The following is a 22,042-nucleotide window of genomic DNA, read 5'->3' as shown; positions in this document are numbered from 1 at the left end:
TCTCTATTTTTCCAATTATTTATCGGAGACCAACTTACAACAGTCAAATTGCTGTTTTCAAGAGTTTCGCCTAGTACCGCCAATGTGCCCTCCCCAAAGTTTGTACCAATTTACACTCCCACCAACTGAGCGCCCAATTCACACTCTTCTTCTTCCACCTGAGAAAGTAATGCTGAGCTCAACTGAAGAAACATTTCTTGCTGAATTCACAGCATCACCGCAGGAAACGATTAGCACAATCCACAAGAAGGACCAAAGTCAAATCTCTATTCTACCGATATATATACACACACACATACAGAACAGACCCTTGACATAGTAATGCTAGTGCAGCACACTGCTCTTCAAAAACTACAATAAATGTTCTACAACTAAAAATTAAAATGACTCCTTTGGAACCACGATGAGAACTCTTGTGGGAAAAAATGAACAACTAGAGAAAAAAATTAAATGACTCCTTTGGAACCACGATGAGAACTCTTGTGGGAAAAAATGAACAACTAGAGAACCACACGGTGAAGAGGAGATTCAAGTGTTAAAAACATTTGGTGCAGCCTGTCCATCAGCGAGGCTCAAAGCAGTCTTCCATGGAAACTGTCATGAGCACAATCATGCTCGTTCACGGGGAGCCAAAACCAGAATCTTCAATGTTACAGTATTTAAGGAAGAGACCGGAAAAACATGAACACGCTGCCGCTCTGTTGTGATAGGGAGACAAAAATAACAAAACTTCATTAAGCCACGGTCTAACTGAAGTGTTTAGCTAGATGATGGTTTGTAAGCTGTACAATTTGATGCTAATCAAGCTGATAGTGAGATTATAGAAAGTTTTAAAAAATTCTATTAAGGAAGAACCAATAGGATATTTTCTTATATCTTTTTAATATTTACCTTGAGGAAAAAATTACAAAGGATGGCGATGTGAAAGCAATCGGCTTGGGAAAGGACAGGAGAAAGGTAACATTCTTCACTCGGATATTTTCTTTTTTTTTTTTTTTTTTTGTGGTATGCGGGCCTCTCACTGTTGTGGCCTCTCCCGTAGCGAAGCACAGGCGCCGGACATGCAGGCTCAGCGGCCATGGCTCACGGGCCCAGCCACCCCGCAGCATGTGGGATCTTCCCGGACCGGGGCACGAACCCGCGTCCGGCAGGCGGATTCTCAACCACTGCGCCACCAGGGAAGCCCCGGATATTTTCTTAACCTAAATTTTAATAGCTGTCATGTTTTTCTTTGGTGTTAACAGACCAACCCAGTGAAGTATGGCATGAACGTACTTAGATATACTTAACATATATGGTGTTTTGGACGGGGATTATTTTCGGTATTTTGTTTTGGAGTTTTCATAGTTAGCAATTCTATTATTTCAGTGGTGATAGTTAAGGAATGTTACAAATTATGTCACCACAATAAGAAGACCAAACTAAATGGCCTTAAAGTTTGTTTTAATACATAGTTTTAGAAGACTTTCAACTAAATTACACAGCTGTCGTCTTTACGGTCTTCACCGTCACCAGCGGCACAGAGAGCACTCTCTGGTGCCAGCACCAGGACCCAAGCACCAAGCAAAAGACGAGGAGAGGAGAAAGGTAAGAAAGGTTCAGGCTGGCAGGAAGAGGCCTGGAACCCTGACCAGGGACACGTGCGCGGTTGTCCTGTGTCAGAAGTGCCCGGGCTTACGCGCACATTTATGGTGAATTTGAATTCAACGCTGTTAAAGTGTGCGTGCATGTGTGTGTATGCTTAATATTTACATATATTTTACATTTCCCACATGACCCCACGTGGAGAGTATTACCTGCCATGGGCACAGCCACCAGAACTAGGTGAACAAAGCAATGACCCATTGGTGCACCTGCTGAAGGCAGATAGCTAAGAAGTATTCAGTATGGTTTTTTTTTTTTTTTTTTTTTTGGCCGTGCTGCACGCCATGTGGGATCTTAGTTCCCTGACCAGGGATCGAACCCATGCCCCCTGCAGTGGAAGTGCGGAGTCCTGACCGCTGGACCGCCAGGGACGTCCCAAGAAATATTCAGTGTTAACACATACAGAACGTGTGATCTTTGCCTCTTTGGGACTCAGCTTCCTCATCTATAAAAATGAAAAAGTTGGACGACTTCTAATATCCTCTGCAGCCTAGAAGGCCCTCCAGATCTGCTACTGCCCACAACTCAGGTTTCCTCTCACAGCATTCTTAACCTCAGTCTTCCAGCAGCCCTTAACTTCTTTCAGTTCCTAAAACCTGCCTCGCTTGCTCTAAGCCTCTTTCAAGATAAGGGTGTGCGGCGGCCCTTGTCCACCCCTCACCCAGGTAAGTCATGATCGTTCTTCAAGGCTGTGCTGAAATACCAGTTCGTCTTCAATGCGTTCCCATGCATGTCTTCACCTCCCCCCGCTAAACCTTTTAGAACCACCTGTAAGTAGTTTTTGCGTTTTCTGTCAACACTAGTAAGTTGCAAGCTCTCTGATGCCAAGAGCTGTATGTATCTTGTTCACCATAGTAGCCCTGCCTCCTGGAATAATTCCCGGCATTTAGTAAACACCCAGATATTTGTTAAATGAACAAATGATGGGATTGTGCTTAATAAGCTACTAAAAGCCTCAATACTAAAAGTAATTTATAATTTCTCCAAACAGATCATTAAAAGCTAAATTAAATGTTGATATTCACTGTTCTTTTTACAAAGGCAAGAGAATCCAAAGCTTTAGGTTAAGCTTGTCTCCTCTCCTCACTGTTTTTCGGAAACCCTCAAGTCGTTAATGGTAATATCATATCACTGTACACCTGGTGAATGATATCATTTCAGTGAAAATTAACAACATGTAGCTACTTTTGAAATAATGCTTTTCTTCCACAAATACCCTTACCATTCATAATGTCGGCAGTTATAAATTATAAAACGGCTATTGAAGAACACTGCTACCCAACTGTATCCAGCTCAAAAAAACCCAAAGCAAATGCATGTGCACACACAACATGTTGGTGAAGAATTTTCTGATATTAATACCCAATCATCTCCTATCTAATCATTAGTGATATGCACCAAAAGAAATACATATACTTTAACTCCACAACCAAAAAGTTTTGCAAATCAAGGCTATAATTTTCCCCAAATTAAATTTCTGCCATGTCAAAGAATGCAAGTGTCAAAAGACGGTCACGAAATGCACATTAACTATGCACATTAAGCAATTTAATGTTTCCTTTGTTTGTTTTCCTTCAGTATCATACTTCTATTGCTTTCATAAACTTGAGAGAAACTGGATCCATTTAAGTCCATGCCCGTCTGAAAGGTTAGTAAGCGAAAGTAAAATCTTTAAATAAAACAGTAAAATCTTTAAACAGTAAGAAAAAAAAAGGGCCTAAAATTTAGGAAAGGTGTAATAAAAAACCACTCAGCAAATGTTTACCTAAACCTGCTACCATGCTATGTTTGGTGTTAGAGATAAGGCAGCCTCACAAAACAGCAGGTCAGAGGAAGCCACCAAACTCACCACAGCTCCATGAGCGAGATGAGATGACAGGGACAGAAGCACTGGGTGCCATCGACCTACTGAAAAGGAATGAGTGAAGCTAGGTTTCAGACATGAGATTTTAAAATATATATTAAAACATAGAAGCAGCGTGTACAAAGGCCCCCACATAATGCACAGTATAGTGAAGCTGATGAATGTCAGAGCTGCTCTGGGGTGCGTGGAAAGGGGTGTGTAAAAGGAGTGGGAGGACAGAGTCTGGGGAGAAGAGGGTGGATCCATTTCTAGCATATAGGTGGACTATCAAGGAAAAAGCAATACCTGATAATTTAGATTAGACAGGCAACTTCTACCCATTTGGCTGTACTCATGAAGAAATAAAAGCAATCCCCAGGGCCAGAAATGAAAGAAGATGCAGAAAACCACATGGTAAACTGATACGAAAGAGAAGGCTTCCCTGAGGCCACGTGTTGGTCTGAGCAGCCAGAGGCTTAGCTTTTAACAGCCCTGTGGAGAATAGAAGACAAGGCGTTGGGACTAAGCAAGATGGCTGATTGGAACGAAGACCTCCTTATAGAGCTGGGATCCTCAAAGAGTTACCCCCTTACTAAAATCAGGAGGAAAAAAACCAATAAAGAACACCTTCAAGCAAAGGAAGACCAGAGGAAAACAATTCACTCACCCTACGTTCTTGGTAGATGTCAGGGGGAAAAAAAATCTCTGGGGCATTTTGTAAACATAGCTTTTCAACCTTGCCCGAGTCTGTGATTCAAATTTATATTACAGACTCACATTCCTCCATCCAAGACCCTTAGAGCGGATACATGTTTCAGAATTTAGGGTTTCCCAGATTTTACAAAAGTAATGTGGTGCATATACCATATACTAAGTAACCTAGTAGAATGTGGACAACACACCATAATATGACAACATTTCTGTAGCTCAATATATGAACCTTCACGGTAGGTAGTACAACAGCTATATCTGATCAGGTTTTGCCACCAGATGATTTACAAAAAGAATTTCATTCTTCTGAGCTTTCTGGATTTTCAAATTATGGAAAAGGACTATGGACCTGGTCTTGCACTAGATGGGAAGTTCCAAGAGCACAAATCAACTTAAGGTGCTCCCAGGATGGTAGCACTTGTGGGACCCTGCAGAAGCAAACACAAATCCTCTCTAGGTGATCTTAGGCTTTCCAGGATTCCCAAAGATGAAGTCCTAGCCAACGTGATCTCACAGTCCAAAAGTATAGAACACACAAGGAAATAAACGATGACTGAGGGTTAGGCAAAAACAACAGCAGAAACAGAGCTTCATGTAATAGATCTATAAGATACAGAATATAAAATGAGTTGTGTTCAAAATGGTAAAGAAATGAAAGAGGAATTCAAAAATGTGAGCAAGAAATATATGTTATCCCCAAACAGGGCAATTTTGAAAAACTCCTAAAATGAAAAATATAAATGAATAAAATTAGAAACTAAGAATGAGTAAAAGCAGACAAGACACAGTTAAAGAAAGAATTAATGAACTGGAAGATATCTGAAAAACAAAGCATGCCAAACAGTAAAGAAAGTGTTAGAAACTATGAAAGGCATATTTATAGATATAAAGGTGTAATGAGAAGGTCCAGCATATACATAATCATGTTTGAAGGAGAGAAGGAAGAGAATGGGTGCAGGCAACAATCAAAGATGGAGAATTTTCCAGAACTAATGAGAGACATGAATTCTGAAATTCTGGAAACCCATAAAGCTCCAAATAGGGTAAATAAAAAAGAAAATTACATCTAAACACACATACAGTAGAGATAGAGAAGACACAAGATTTTAAAAGCAACCACAAAAACAGAGATTACCTAAAGGCTGGTAGTCTAATAGATGACTTCTTAAGAGAAACAATGGAAGTCAAATATTATCTTTAAAGGGAAAATAACTCAATCTAAAATTGTATATCCAGATAAACTATCCTTCAGCAATGTGGGTAAAATAAAGATTGTTTTTTTAGACAAAAACAGAGTTTACTACTAAACAGCCTCACTGAAAGAGCTTCAAAAAGATATAGTTCAAGGAAATCCTAGGCATGATCAAAGAATGGTAAGAAAAGAAGGAAAGGTGGATTCAGCTAAATGAACACTGCCTGTATGAAGTAATAATGTCTGGCTTTGGGGGTCAAAACAATGGTGGACTAAAACCCTGGACAATAATAGCATACAAGTAAAAAGTGGGTGACTGGAATTCAAAACGTCTCAATTTCGTCTCTTGCTGCAGTGACGCAAGTGGGAACACAGGGACCGCAGGGCTTGCAGTGGAACTTCTAAGGCTGTTCTAAGAAGACAACAGACAAGCTGGACATGAGAGAGATCGTGAGCTTGGATGAGGCCAAGCTGAAGCAGACGGCGATACAGGAGAAGAACACCCAGCAAGCGAAGGGAGACTTTCTGGGCCCCTGGAGGATTCCCGCCTCCACCATCTTGGAGACCCCGGTCGTGATGTGGAGGAAGAGCCGCCTGCAAGCTGGACGCGGGCAACGAGCTGCACTGTGAAGCCGGGCACTCTGTGCCAGCGCCACCGGCCTGTGGGTCTCTGAGGGAATCCTCTAATAGGACTCTGCCAATTTCTCTGGTTTGCTCTGGGGTTATTACAGAAAATTGTTTGTATGATTAATGACAATAAAACACACTTCGTGGCAAAAAAATAAAAGTTTCTAAATTTCTTTTCTTTGGTAGGAAAAAAAAAAAGAGATACTGATCGACTTGGGACTTTAAGAATGCATACTAAATTCTGAAGGGCACTCACTAAAAGAACTGCAATAGTACGTACAGCTTCCCAACTAAAGAAGGGGAAAGTTAGAATTAAAGTAAAACCTGAAGCAACTGAAAGGAGACAGGAAACAAGCACAGTAAGGGCAAATCAGTAAGGATCAGGCATCAGTTGTGACAGTGGTGGAAGTAGCAGTAACGGTGGTAGTCGTGGCAACAACAGCAACTGTACTAGTAATGGTTAACTACAGTAGTGGTAGTAATAACTGACGTTCATTGCAGGTGTGTGTGTCAAGCTCTGGACTGGGTTTCTAACACGTACTCTCTCTCTTACTCCTCAACAAATATGAGGTAGATACTATTACTAATCATTTTACAGATGAGGCTTATTACTGATCAAAACCAAGCAGAAGGGGCTTCCCTGGTGGCGCAGCGGTTGCGAGTCCGCCTGCCGATGCAGCGGACGCGGGTTCGCGCCCCGGTCCGGGAAGATCCCACGTGCCGCGGAGCGGCTGGGCCCGTGAGCCTCGGCCGCTGGGCCTGCGCGTCCGGAGCCTGTGCTCCGCAACGGGAGAGGCCACAGCAGTGAGAGGACTGTGTACTGAAAAAAAAAAAAAAACCAGGCAGAAGACAGCTAAAGGAGTGGTCAGAGAGTTTTAAAAGCATTGATCACTCACTGAATCTGAGAGAGGAGGGAAAACCCTCAGGTCAGTGGCCTGGGCAACTGGGTGGGCAACACCTGGCACCTCACAAAGCTTCTAATATTTCATGCGTGGATTAAGCCAAAGACACAGAATATGCAAAGTAAGCCAGAGCTGTGCTTGTTTTCTTTGGAATCGTGTCTCTTTCAAGAAGCACGGCTGGGCTTCCCTGGTGGCGCAGTGGTTGGGAGTCCGCCTGCCGATGCGGGGGACGCGGGTTCGAGCCCCGGTCCGGGAAGATCCCACGTGCCGCGGAGCGGTTGGGCCCGTGAGCCATGGCCGCTGAGCCTGCGCGTCCGGAGCCTGCGCTCCGCAACGGGAGAGGCCACGGCAGTGAGAGGCCCGCGTACCACGAGGAAAAAAAAAAAAAAAGAAGCACGGCTGTGAAAGAAAGGTTGCTAGAAGAGGTCATAGAGTCCAAGGAGAGCTGTGTGTAGGAGGTTTTGTTTGCTTGTTTTCAATGGAGATACTCGAAAATTTCATAAGAGAGCTAGAGAGAGAGGCTGAAGATACGGATGACAGAGAGAATAACTGCTGCAGAAAGGAGGAGAGTTATATCTTAAAATAAAAGTGCTAACCCTAGGAGAATAATCAAATGGTGAGGCCACAAAGCAAAACCACAGAAAGCAGAGATCTAGCTCCTCTCTCCTTGGCAGCCAGGAATGGCACATCACAGAACCTTTTAGAAGACTCTCGACCCTTCTTAAAGACGCATAATAGAGAAAACTTATGTACACATGGGAGGGCAGGGAGTGGGGACAGGGGGGTCCTCACACACTTGGGACAATCGAAGAGAGGGCAGGAGAACAGCTAGAGAAGGGCTGTGGGCTCCGGGGTACAATTCTCGCTCTGGTTTGTGCTTTCACCCAACTGCTCCACGTAAGACACCATCATTTTGCACTTATAGGTCACCATGCAATTGACAATGAGTATGCCATTCAACTATTCTCCCCTTTGTGAGGAACGAAAGATAAACTTCCATGTTACATAAACACCTAAGAAAAAACAGATAGTCAACATGCCCCTTACAAGCAAACAATATATTCCTCTGTAAAGAGAAAGGAGTTTTACAAAGCAAAACTGAAGAATAAATATTTTTAATGGCAAGAAATGTGGCTTTTCAAATTATTTAACTGCACTAAGATTATACTGAAGGTTCTCTCAGGAGTTGCTGGCTCAGGAGTTGAGTCACCTAAAATACAACTCAAACAACCTTGGCCCTCAGGGGACACGGTTATATGCCACTTCTGACCTTCTTTACCAAGTTACTGAAACCAAGATAAGCTCCAAAGAACACCCTAGCCCAGGATCAATCGATTTGAAGAGGTAAGCTATTTAAAGCATATTTACTTGCAAAAAACTAAGGGAAAGATCCATCGCAACTAAGTGCACAGATTAAATTTCAAATAAGACTTCAGGAGCCATTTGTTATACGTTAAAACTAATATGGCAATGTATGAAAAATCCAGATTTTAATCTAAAATGCATCAAGCTAATACTGCAATTAAGATATGAATTTACGTACTACGTACATAGTTTTACATCTTTTTCCATGTGTACAATCTTTTAAGTCACTAGAGTAACTTCTAAAAAAATTGATTTGAGTTACCAATTTTATACTACTTCTAAGAAAGTACCCACTAACCACACTGATCTCAAATGGGGAAAAAAAAAAATCTAAAGTGACCCAAAGATATACCTAAGACTCTTTGCCACTCTTCCTTTCCTAATCCTGCTAACCCCTAAACTTCACAAGATCTCTTTTCTCCCCTCCTGGGATGCTGAACATTACCTGAGAATGTCACAGGACCACACAGATCGGACCCCTTCAGATTTAAGGTATAAAGGATATGCAGCTTGAATGTTTTTCAGAGGTCTATTTCCCTCATCTCTTCTTGACTACCTAAAAAATAACACAGACTGTTCTAAACCATCTCCACACGGGCTGAGGCTTCCAGTGAAATCAAGGAGGAGGAACAGAGTATGCCTCGGTATAGAAAATTAGAGGGTTTCTTTAGCCAATAACAAATGGCTAAATGAGAACTGGAGTCAAAGTAAAATATATTTACAGCAAGTTAGTACACTTCTCGTATTGAAGGTTACCCTAGTGCTCAGTAAACTTTTATACACTGTTCCAACTTAATTTTACTCAATAAACGAAGCTTACATTTTTGATACTAGCCTTACAGAAAGCTCTATAAGTTATCACAAAGATAGATATGGTATCAACTGAATCAGTGTGCAAATAGCACTTCTATAAATTGAAATATATTTTATATACTGTATCCTAAAGAAGCTTATGTAAAGCAAATAAATTTTTAGGTTTAAATTTTCATTCTATGTTTACTCAAAATTTCTTGTTAGCAGATATTTTATAAATAAAGTAAAAGCAGTAGGAATTTTGTGGTCATTTGCCAATATTTGTCTCGAATCAAAACATAGTCTTTTACCTCCCATTCCCTTTACCAGATGTTCTTATAAGAAATACAATCTTGGACTTCCCTGGTGGCGCAGTGGTTAAGAATCCACCTGCCAATGCAGCGCACACGGTTTCGAGCCCTGGTCCAGGAAGATCCCACATGCCGCGGAGCAACTAAGCCCGTGAGCCTAGAGCGCTGAGCTTGCACGCCTAGAGCCCACAAACCACAACTACTGAAGCCTGGCACACCTAGAGCCTGTGCTCCGCAACAAGAGAAGCCACCGCAACGAGAAGCCCACGTACCACAACGAAGAGTAGCCCCCACTTGCTGCAACTAGAGAAAGCCTGCAAGCATCAACAAAGACCCAACGCAGCCAAAAATAAATAAATAAATGTATTTTTTTAAAAAAGGTATCCAATAAAGATAGTCTGATTTTTTTAAAAAAGAAATACAATCTTATTTTTTCTTAATTTGGGAGGGAAAGAATCACTTATAAAATACCAATATCTCTCAAACATAAGATTGAGAACTTGAATTACTTGCTTATTATGTAGGGTAAGCTCCTTATTAAAAACTCACAAGAGGTTTAGAATGGAAAAAAGTAGGATTACTGATAAGCAATTTGGCTTTTCATAAGGTTTGGTTTGATGTCGATAGTAATGTCTAAGTTTGGAATTTTGACAATCTTAAATAGGGCATTTTAAAAGTATAGCATACATAGAAACTGTTCATAAGAGCAATTAACCAAAATGAATCTTATACAAGGGCTGTAAAACTTCCCAAATTCTCCCTGCAGGTGTTACTCTGGGCCAACTCCATTTTGTTGCTGTTCTTTAACCCTGAGGCAGCACTTGGGAAAGCACTGGGTGCCCTACTGGATCCTGTTAACTTTATTATTTGACCTGGGCTATCCACTTAGGCCATCAACTACAAGACAGAAAAGGAAAAACAATGGAAATGTAAAACAGTTTACATTTTGTAATGTAACACAGTCAAGAAGGTGAATGCTTGACAAGTCTGGATGTTTCATGTGCTATCAAATAGGTACAAAATGTTAAAGGGAAAGAAAGTGAGGATGTACAGATGGGTCCAGAAAAACTAATGTTAAACTAACGTTGGTTAGGTGTTTAATTTTCATGTGCAAAGGGCAATCTTATTATAGTATAGAGTAAAAGTTTTACATAATCCAAAAGTACCTTAAAATATATAATCCTTATTTAAATTATTAAGGTTAATCATGGTCCTTAAATTTCATCTATAACTGCTGATTACGGTCAAGCTTTTCTGAATACATTTTTTTTTTCCTCCAAGAAACATACTATGAGTGAAAAGAAGGACAAAATATATGAGAATATATGTCTAGAGTTTGCTTACCTCTCTACCTTCTTACTATATGTAATTCTGCCTCCAGATGTTAACAAATCATTTCTTCAAATGTATAAATCATATATCATTAAGCATCATTTTATAAATTACCATAGTTAACAATAATTTCTGTGGCCTATCAACCCAAAGAGAAAAAAATTATTTTCTAAACCAGTACTTTAAATAATATTAAGTACACATTTCATAAAGATTCTAAGCCCATTCAATTAACCAAGCGTCTTTTTTTTTTTTTTTTTTTTTTTTTTTTTTTTTTTTGCGGTATGCGGGCCTCTCACTGTCGTGGCCTCTCCCGTTGCAGAGCACAGGCTCCGGACCCGCAGGCCCAGCAGCCACGGCTCACAGGCCCAGCCGCTCCGCAGCACGTGGGATCCTCCCGGACCGGGGCACGAACCCGCGCCCCCCGCATCGGCAGGCAGACTCCCAACCACCACGCCACCAGGGAAGCCCAACCCAGTGTCTTTTAAAAAAGAAAATCACAGAGCCATAAACTCTATTCTTACAACCTTCTAATCTGAACTCCAAACTACAAAGTTATATACAAATCAAACTAATTAAAACATTTTTGGTTTCATTTACACAGCAACGGAAACCATAAACAAGATGAAAAGACAACCCTCAGAATGGGAGAAAATATTTGCAAACGAAGCAAATGACAAAGGATTAATCTCCAAAATATACAAGCAGCTCATACAGCTCAATATCAAAAAACCAAACAACCCAATCCAAAAATGGGCAGAAGACCTAAACAGACATTTCTCCAAAGAAGATATACAGATTGCCAACATACACATTAAAGGATGCTCAACATCACTAATCATCAGAGAAATGCAAATCAAAACCACAATGAGGTATCACCTCACACCCATCAGAATGGCCATCATCAAAAAATCTACAGACAATAAATGCTGGAGAGGGTGTGGAGAAAAGGGAACTCTCTTGCACTCTTGGTGGGAATGTAAACTGATACAGCCACTACGGAGAACAGTATGGAAGTTCCTTAAAAACTAAAAATAAACTACCATATGACCCAGCAATCCCACTACTGGACATGTACCCTGAGAAAACTATAGCTCAAAAAGAGTCATGTACCACAACGTTCATTGCAGCACTGTTTACAATAGCCAGGACATGGAAGCAACCTAAGTGTCCATCAACAGGTGAATGGATAAAGAAGATGTGGCACATATATATGATGGAATATTACTCAGCCATAAAAAGAAACAAAATTGAGTTATTTGTAGTGAGGTGGATGGACCTAGAGTCTGCCATACAGAGTGAACTAAGTCAGAAAGAGAAAAACAAATACCATATGCTAACACATATATATGGAATCTAAAAAAAACTGGTTCTGATGATCCTAGGGGCAGGACAGAAATAAAGACGCAGATGTAGAGAATGGACTTGAGGACACAGGGAGGGGGAAGGGTTAGTTGGGACAAAGTGAGAGAGTAGCACTGACATATATACACTACCAAATGTAAAATAGATAGCTAGTGGAAAGCAGCACAGGGAGATGAGCTCGGTGCTTTGTTACCACTTAGAGGGGTGGGATAGGGAGGGTGGGAGGGAGATGCAAGAGGGAGAACAAATGGGGATATATGTATGGCTGATTCACTTTGTTATACAGCAGAAACTAACACACCTTTGTAAAGTAATTATACTCCAATAAAGATGTAAAAAAAAAAAAAAAGACCTATATACCAGCTAGAAAACAGGAAGCTCTTCATTATGAATACTGAAAATAAACTTAAAAGAGAAATTTTTAAAAAAACAAAACATTTTTGGTTTCAAATCCCCAACTCTACATTTTGCACTCTTTTCCTCCTAACTAGTATTTAATATTTTCAAAACTAAATAAACAAGATTATTTCAGTGCCTATAGTGAAACTTAGTTATATGTTTGCATGTTTTAATAACTGGTGTAACTCACTTTTAAAACTGGTGTGTTATTGGAACACCTGTGAATAAATTACTAAAGTAGTCTACTGTTATTTAAAGGAACATTACAAAGAATTCTATGCAAAGATCCCCTCTTGCAGTACATATACATACAACATTATTTATATGTTCAGACTTTCCATATCATGTTTTCTTAAAATAGGACATATCAGTAACTTGATACCTATCTTTCCAAATTCTACCCTAAGGTTGGCTTTAAGTGAAGATAATTTATTTCATGTCTTATTGGAAAAGTAAAATGTTAAAAAGAAAGACCAATACTCCTCAGTACTTGGCTTTTGCTCACTTTATAAATGACAGAATCAACATTTTTGCATGCATATCACAGAAACTACAATAAGTATGTGGGGCTGTGATGCTCAATTTCACACAAAGCCATGCAAACAGGATAGGTATTTTGAAGATTAGACCATTCAGGCTCATCTGGTTCCCTTTTTCCCCCCTCTCTCAATAGAGATTATTACTAAATAAACCACAGATGGCAGTTAAGTGCAGGGGTTAAAAAGTATGAAAGTTAATTACCTTCCCCAAACCTTTTAAGTGATGATAAATTAATAATGTAAAGCTCAGTGCCCAGCATATAGTAACTGCTCAATAAATGTTTAGCTCTTACGATTGTCCCGTGTTCTTAACTCAATACCAGTTCCTACTTCCGCTGCTTTCCTTAAATAAGGAATCTTCCCCCTATGTTCCACATCTTCAGAATCACTTCACTCACTAACATATGCGGGAGATACTGAAAAACCTCCCACCTGTAAAATTTATAAAAGACTTTTCAAGATCTAAAGATTAAGGTGACTATCTAGATATGGAAAAGTCAGTCTTTATCTGAATCACGTTTAATGAAATGCTCAAACCTGTAAGTGTTCTCTGAAATGTATCAATATATCGATCTATCATTTTCAAATCATTGAGCGAATCCATAACCTATAGTTTTTTTATTATGAGGATTTGCTACACCTACACCTACCTTTAAAACATGAATCATACTTCCAGAGTTGGGGAAACTGATCAAAGATGGCTAAATGATTCAGCACACTGCAGCAAAACGAGCTGGTCATGAATTTATAATTTCCACTTCTGTTAGGGGCCCTGGCCACCTCTCTCACCCTGTACTGCATGTATAACACACGATACCATAATCAACACATTTTGTTGAAAATTCCCTCAGGAAAAGAGTAATGGTGTTTTCCCCCTCAGGCAAGCTTCTAGTAGCAAAATTATTCAATTTTATGAGATAACAGGTTCGCAAGACTGGAGAACCCAGTATATATATATATATATATATATATATATATATATATATATATATATATATATATATATATAGCTGGATAGTATATCCAGCTGTAAGCTTCATCAAGCTTTGCTTAAACAGGTAACAGGACCAGAGTCAATTCTAACAGTGGTGCCATTTTCTCAGCTGCACAGGGCAGACACTGGGGAAGGGCTCAAGCATACGAAAACCAGAAAGTGGGCAAAGGAAGCCAGATGGAAAATGGGTATGGCTAGACCTGCCTGTGTCTTTCATGCCAGCACTGACCTTTACCGACGAACACCATGGCAGGACAGATCCTAAGCAGGTCCCAAAAGACTGAACAGCAACTACAGAATATATTCTGATGTAGCCTTACTTATAAGGAGCCTCACTACTCAAAGCAGGTGAAAGCCTTTTTCTAAGTGTCCCCATTTGCCCTTCAATAACTAAACATTTACTATGTTAAGCAAATGAAATGTTTACTTCAGAAATATATAGATTCCAAACTAGATTAAAGCCTTTTCCCATCAAAAAAACCAATACTTTAAAAAAATTATAAGTTGAATGTTTTCATCTAAAATTGCACCATCTCTAAGGCTGGGAAAGCACATCCATTTCGTGTCCACCGCACGGCTATGCTGCCCAGCAGCTCCCGAGAATGGGACAAAGAAGTGTGCCGGGATGGGTAAAATGAAATCTCCATTATCTGTGATGTGCAATTTCCTCAGTCAAGGGCTTGAATTTATTTCAGTTTGGTGTGGTGACATACAACACACACTCAAGCACCAAATCTCAGCAGCAGCACCGAAAAGATGACACTCTTTTAAAAAACTACCCCAAATGTATTTAGGAAACAACTAGGGTGATACATTTGACCTTCCATGAATCCATTTTTGGGGTTACCATTGTTACGACTGTGTAACCCCTGATTTCCCCTAACGTGGACTGGAAAAGGGGGGGTGGAGAAAGGGGGGGGAAAGAGGTGAAAAGCGCCTAACCCTGAATTTACAATTTCTCGGTATCTTAAATTATTAATCTATACATATATATATATAATTTTTTTTTTTCTCCAGCAAAACCTTGGAGGTCAACAGGAGAAAATAATGGCTCAAACACAAGGTTTCAGGGCCGACCCAAGGCGACACCTCCACGGTGGGAGATTTCGAGCTCAGGGCCAGCCCCGCTGGTAGGTCGGAAGGCTGCAGCATTACCGACCAAAAGCCCAGGCCGCGCCGCCCGTATCCACTGCGCCTCGGCCGTGCGCATGTCCCACTTATATAAAGAGATGCTTACAGTCCAGGTGCTTCTTCTTGGGGCCCATCACTTCATGAGTGGTAGCTTTGCACACCGCTCTGGCTACAGCGGAGCCTGTCACGCTGTACTGAGCGGCGGCGATCCGATCCGTGAGCGTTTGGCCCGACATCTTCTCCGGCCGCGTCTACCGCCTCCTCTTCTGCGGGAAAAAGGGGGAGATGGTCCTGCTTTAAGCCGCAGTCCCGACCCTCCGAGCACCCAGGCCTTGCCTCCTCCAGCCGCATGGCGGCTCTCTTCTCCGTCCCCGCCCTGGTACCACCTTCCCGGAGCCAGCACCGCGCTAAGCCCCGCTCGAACGACGCGGTCTAGGAGATCTTGAGCGAGACTAGCGCGAGTCCGGTGCCAGCATCGTGACAATGTCCCCGACCGACCCCCCCCCCCCCCGCTCCCCTCTCCCCGGATGCTGCCCGCCTCACCCTTCCGCGCCCCCCAGTCCATCAGCACTTCCCCTGCACGCTATCTCGGGTGCCAGACCAGGTCCCGCGTGCGTCGGGGTTATGCCCTGGGCGCCGCGCCCGCCGTGTGCCCACCTCTCGCCTCCCAGCCGCAGCGTCTCCTCCTAGCAGCCCGCAGGCTTCGGAGGATGGATCGTATACCCAAGCCCTGGCCGCCTCCCTCCTCCTCCTCGCGCTGCTGCAGCAACCGGCTCGTCCTCCCTCGGTCGCGGCAGAGATTATCCTAGTGTTGCGCCATATTACGCTCCCGCCTCCCCTTGCTTCCTCGCCGCGATCTCCAAAGCCCCGCCGAGGCCCTCCGCCCGGACCCCCTCCCTTCGCCCCCAAATCTCCACTGTAGGGGCCGCCCCAGGGCTCCGCGGAGGCGCCGGAGTCTCGCAGCGCCTCGCCCTTCCTGACAGCGGAGCGGAGACGGGCAGACAGCCCAGCCCCCCGCCCGCCCTCGAGCGCGCCGCGGAGCTGTCACCCGGCCGCTGTCCTTCTCCGCGCCCTAGGATTATCCTCTCCCGAGCCCCGCGCGGCCCAAGCACGGGGAGGGGGCCGAGCCTGGGCGGCGGTACTCACCCCGCCCCAGGAGCGGCGCCGCCAGCCGCAGGATAAGCGGAGCCCGGGCCGCCGAGGGAAGTCGCGTCGGGTGGGTGTGAGCGGCCGCGAGCGGACCCGGTGTCCGCTGCGCGCCGCCTCCGGCCCTGGCCCGGCCCCCGCCCTCAGCTCCGCGGTCCCTGCGCCCGCCGCCCGTGGCCCCAGGAGCCAGCCGCACCCGCCCGCCGCCGTGTCTCTCCAGCCCTCCGCGCTGCGTCCCCATCCCCGCCCCCACCTCAGCTGTGGCTGCTCCGACGAGTCAGGTGACGGCGGCGGACAAACCCGGGCGAGCTCGCCACGCAGCGCCTCGCGGCCCCCTCCCAGCTACTCACACACGCCGCCCCCCGGGGCCGCGAGCCTACAGGCAAGGGGGCGCCGCGCGCGAGCATCCCCGGCAGGCGCGAGGAGAGGAGGCGGGGAGGCGAGGAGGAGAACACTCACCAGCCAGCCACCCTCCGTCAGGCGCCCAACCGCCTCTCGGCTCGCGGGACCCGCACCCAGCACGCACTGCGTGCGCGCGCACCGCGCGCACCACGCACACCTGCCGGCCGACTGCGGGATGCGCCGGGGGCGTTGGCGCAGATGTGCAAGTGGGCTCCTGGAGTTAAGCGCCGTGAAGGCCGCGGCTGGGGCGTCGTCCCGCGCTGCCTGCCAAAGCCCAGCCAGCTCTCCCCTACCTCTGACTCGCCCGCCCGTCAAAGGCAGCAGAGGCCCTGATGGGCAGGGCGATTTAAAATGTCAGATTCTGCTGGGCAACCGCGCCCGTTACCTGTGCGCCCTCAACTCCTTGGAGCTCCTCTACTTGTCTCAGTTTTAGTTGGGATCTGGGGTGGGCAGTTAATTCTAGCCACTTTGGTCTGAAACGCATACTGAAGTCTACCACAAGGACGAGTAATTGACAAAACCGTCAATCGAGTCCCAGATCATACGCGCAGTGATCATTTAGGTGTGCAAGGAAAGCTCTTTGTACCCCTAAGTAATTTTTGCCAAGTAGTGTTTGAATGTCTTAAGTGTATTTGAATTGTATACGTGGATTTCTAAACAGGGATTTGGCTATGCTAAAAGTTTCACGTGCTGACATTTTCAAAGACTGTTATTTACCTTAACCTAAAAAAATCTTTTAAATTCTCACGGTACAATCAAGATCAGAACTTCATTTGTGAATTTTCTTGCCATGTTTCCTGGCTACAGGTGGCCTCTATTAGGCCTGGAGGCTTTAAAATGTCTACCTATAGATATCAAGGTTTTGTTGTGTACTCTCTTTCACCTGGTACAGTGTTGAGTATGAATCATGATTTTGTAACTGTTGGGACTGATTCTAGCATTAATCGGAAGCTTCACAACCAAAGAAAGGCAGCCCAAGACTATCTTTGTAAGGATTCGAATGCTAGTCTTACCATATCTAGCAATACCACACCTAGATATTTAAACAAAAGAAATATATAAAAACACACTTCCATTCAAAACCTTGTCCTCCCATTTTGTAATAGATTTATATAGTGGCTCCGAACTGGAAGAGTATTATTCTAGCAGTAAATGGATAAACAAAATGGAATATTACTAAGCAATAACGAGGAAGGAACTAACAACATAGATGAATCTCAAATGTATTATTCTACATCAAAGAAGCCCCACTTCAAATGCTACTTATAGCTGTGATTCTCTTCATATAACATTCTAAAAAAGGCAAAACTATAGAAACAAAGCATGTCAGCTGCCAGGGATGGGGGAAGAGATTGACTGCAAAGGAACAGAAGGAAACTTCCCTGGAGTGATGGAAAAGTTGGATATCATGATTGTGATGATAGTTACACAACTGCATATCTTTCTCAAAACTTATCAAATTGTACACTTAAAATTGGTGAATTTATTGTATGTAAATTAAACCTCAATAAATCTGATAAAAAGAGCTGGAGTGGCAATGTTATCAGACAGGACAGACTACACAATAAGGAATATTAGGAGTGTTAAAGAGGCACATTTCATAAAGATAAAAATTCCTCAAGCATATGTAAGAATCCTACCTGTATATATATTGAGAAGAGTTTCAAAATGGGCTGAAGCAAAAACGAATAGCATTGAAAGGAGAAATAGGCAAATCCACAATTATACTTCAGGATTTCAACCCTCTTCTATTGATAGCACAGGTGGACAGAAAGATTACAGATGACTTGAAATAACCATATCAATCAATTTGACCTAATTGACAATTATAAAGGACTCCACCCAATGACAGTGGAATACATTCTTTTCAAGTGCGCATGGAATAGTTATCAGGATAGACCACATTCTGGACCATAAAGCTAGTTTCATAAATTTAAAAGGATTACTTTTATACAAACTGCATTATCTTACTACTGTGGAATTTAACTAAAAATTAATAACAAATAGATATCTGGAAATCCCTACATGTTTGGTAATTAAACAATACATTCCCAACAACCCATGGTCTAACTTTCCCATAGGAAATTTAGAAATTACTTTGAACTAAATGATAATGAAAAAGCTATATATCAAAACTTGTGGGATGCAGGTAAAGCAGAAATTAGAGGGAAATTTATACCATTAAGATACTTTAAAGAATGAGAAACAACTAACAAATGAGAAAAAGAAGAAATGAAACTCAGTATGAGCAGAAGGAAAGAAATAATAAAGATAAAAGTAAAAATCAATGAAAGTGAAAATAGACAAAGAATAGAGAAATTCAATGAAACCAAAAACTGTTTGTTTGAAATGATCAATAAAACAGATAAGCTCCCTAGCCAGAAAGGAAAAAGAGCGATAACACAAATTTTCAATGATAGTAATGAAAGAGAGGATAGGTCTCATGGATGCTCAAAGGATAAGAGATTGTTATGAACATTATGCCAATAAATGATACAATTGTCATGAAATAAGGAAATAGTGTAGAATACTGGTTCTCCCATAGTCCAAAAGTGATGTTGGGTCATATACAGTGCTATTAGTTAAGAGATTATGAACAAGTAACATGATTCCAGTAATGGTTAAAATAATACAATCTGTGAGTGATATACTTTTCAAAAATAAATTGGAGTGGATTCATTGTAATCCTATAATAGTGTAATATTACATACAGTAAATTATGTACACGTGGCATGGGAAGTATGGAAAGCCACAGTCTGTCTTCAGTATGCTAATCGTGTCTCTGTTACTATACATGGGAGAGTATCCCACACATGAACATCCTTCTGTCATGGGTGGTAGCAGAAAAATGTTTGAAAATCTCCCTACAATGGAAGTATCATATACAAATTAGTGAATCGTATCAAGGGCAAAACCAACTTTTGAAATGTAATTGGTTGTTTTGGAAGAAAATCTTCCTAAGCTTTGAAAATAGTAGCATATTTCCAGTGGCAAAGATTAAGAAATGCCATGTTCTTATATCCAGAAAAACTTAGAAATTTCAGCCATGAAAGTTGAAGGAAAGAAAATTGACTAAAAGAAATACATTGAGAGAAAGAAAAAGGATTCCTTGTCAATATATTCCCTCTGAAAGCCCAAGGACATAATAAGTAATATTCAACAAATCTGAAGCAAGAATAAGTATTGACATTCAATATTTTTAAAAATGGAAGGGTTTTTTGATCTCTCTCAGTGGTCAGAAAAAAGTTAAATACATAGCTATCCAAAACATGTTTTTAAAAAATACATTGCACTTATTTTTTTCTGAACCAATCTACATATATGTCACCATATACATTCTTTTCTGTTTCTCTGATTTAATACATATTTTCTCTGAGTATCAGATTTAATAAAGAAAAACAAACCAACAATAATTACATGTAGATCGACAATTTACACCAACATGTGAGGGCAAATGTCTTTAAGACACAAGAGTAAGGTACAGTGAGTACAAGAAACAGAACTAAAGCTAAAGACAATCTGATTGCCTCAGGCAATGACCTGAGGTGGAAGTGGAATTTGCATTTTTCTCTAAAAACTTAATGTCATTCTTCAGGTAAAACTGTAGAGAGATTTTATTCCAGGGATGCTTTTCTGACAAAGCAGAAAAAAACACATGAGGTGCAAATATAACTATATTGGAATATATCCACCTCCACATAAAAATGTGACATGTCTGTCCAAACTCAAAAGCAACCGACAACAAAAAGCAAATTTTGATATCCTGAATGCACTTGTACTATACAGAGACGAAAAGATTGCTTCTCTTCTAAATGATTTTTTAATTAATTAATCTTTGGCTGCATTGGGATTTCATTGTGGTGTGTGGGCTTCTCATTGAGGTGGCTTCTCTTGTTGCGGAGCATGCTCTCTAGGCGCGCAGGCTTCAGTAGTTGTGGCACATGGGCTCAGTAGTTGTGGCTCGCAGGCTCTAGAGCTCAGGCTCAGTAGTTGTGGCGCATGGCCTTAGTCGCTCCACGGCATGTGGGACCTTCCCAGACCAGGGCTCGAACCCATGTCCCCTGCATTGGCAGGCAGATTCCTAACCACTGTGCCGCCAGGGAAGTCTCACTTCTCTTTTATAAGATGGCAAATGAAAGAGACCATGAAACTGATGAGCATTCTAACATAGCAAGAAAACAGGAGGTTGCATGAACTATCAGTAAGATTGAGAGTCAAACAACTAGATCATCTCAGGAAATATAACATTTCATCCATGAAACCGTTCAACTTATTTAAAAATGGAAGTGAAGAGACAGTGTATTCCAAGACAAGACAAACATATTTATTAAGTTGGTTCTGCTTCATAATCAGTCTAGGAATGAATTCCATGACAATACGCATATTTGAAGGAATATGTACATTTTAATGTATGATAACAATTAGAATAATTTAAATATGGTGTTTTCATTTTGCTTCGCTGTTTTAAATCTTATGTGGCTGTTCCAATTACTTACTGTTGTACAACAATCTTTGGCTTAAAAAAGCAATTTCTTATTCTCTTTCACAGTTCTGTAAATTAACAGGGCTCTGCTGGGTAGTTCTGCTTTGAAGTCTTTCATGTGGTTGCAATCAGATGACAGCTAGGGCTGTGGTCATCGGAAGTCCCCGCTGGGCTGTCCAAGATGGCTTATTCACTCTCGTGCCTGGCACTTGACACTGGCCACTCACTGAGAGCTCATCTGAGGCTTCTACCAGAGCACCAACACAAGTTATCTTTATGTGGCTTGGGCTCCTCATGGGAAAGTGGTCCAAGGTAGTCACATTTCTTACATGCTGGCTGGCTTCCAAGAGGAAACATCCCAAGGTGAGTGCTCCAGGAAACCTAGGTGGAAGCTATAAGTTTTCTTGTGACCTGACTCCAAGGTCATGCGGCATCAGTTCTCTTATATTCTATTGATCAAAAGCAAGAGACAGGGCTTCCCTGGTGGCGCAGTGGTTGAGAATCCGCCTGCCGATGCAGGGGACACGGGTTTGTGCCCCGGTCCGGGAAGATCCCACGTGCTGTGGAGCAGCTGGGCCCGTGAGCCATGGCCTCTGAGCCTGCGCATCCGGAGCCTGTGCTCCACAACGGGAGAGGCCACAACAGTGAGAGGCCCGCGTACCACAAAAAAAAAAAAAAAAAAAAAAGCAAGCGACACAGACAGCCCAGATTCAAGGGGAAGAGACTGTTACTGGAAGGTTCATTTGGGGACCAACTACCACAGTGACACACAGAAGTAAACCCTTGTGAAGGACCTATAGAGAGAAACCTATGCTCTCAGAGTATGAGGTTAAGTGATTCACTTAGGTCTCATGGGGAAATACC

The 22,042-nt window shown here is 42.3% G+C and overlaps 1 protein-coding gene across 12 annotated transcripts in view; it reads right to left on the bottom strand.

Annotated features, from left to right (window-relative positions):
- The window catches only part of SNAP91 (synaptosome associated protein 91), a 150,427-nt gene extending 133,597 nt beyond the window's left edge, over nt 1-16,830 (bottom strand). For 7 of the 12 annotated variants that reach the window (XM_067011215.1, XM_067011222.1, XM_067011224.1 and 4 more), the window contains exons 1-2: nt 16,294-16,420; nt 15,254-15,413 (exon numbers count right to left, since the gene is read on the bottom strand). In XM_067011215.1, coding sequence (XP_066867316.1) covers nt 15,254-15,383 — 130 coding nt within the window. In that variant the 5' untranslated portion in view covers nt 15,384-15,413; nt 16,294-16,420. Of the gene's footprint in view, nt 1-15,253; nt 15,414-15,690; nt 15,714-15,804; nt 15,942-16,064; nt 16,228-16,293; nt 16,421-16,546; nt 16,637-16,752 lie in introns of those variants that run through there. The other 5 variants (XM_067011216.1, XM_067011218.1, XM_067011219.1 and 2 more) reach the window with 5 other exon arrangements.
- Nucleotides 16,831-22,042: the final 5,212 nt, after the last annotated feature.

The sequence above is a fragment of the Kogia breviceps genome, chromosome 13, assembly GCF_026419965.1.
Source record: "Kogia breviceps isolate mKogBre1 chromosome 13, mKogBre1 haplotype 1, whole genome shotgun sequence".
In the NCBI taxonomy this organism is placed as follows: domain Eukaryota; kingdom Metazoa; phylum Chordata; class Mammalia; order Artiodactyla; family Physeteridae; genus Kogia; species Kogia breviceps.
This window is presented reverse-complemented; position numbering and strand designations above follow the sequence as displayed.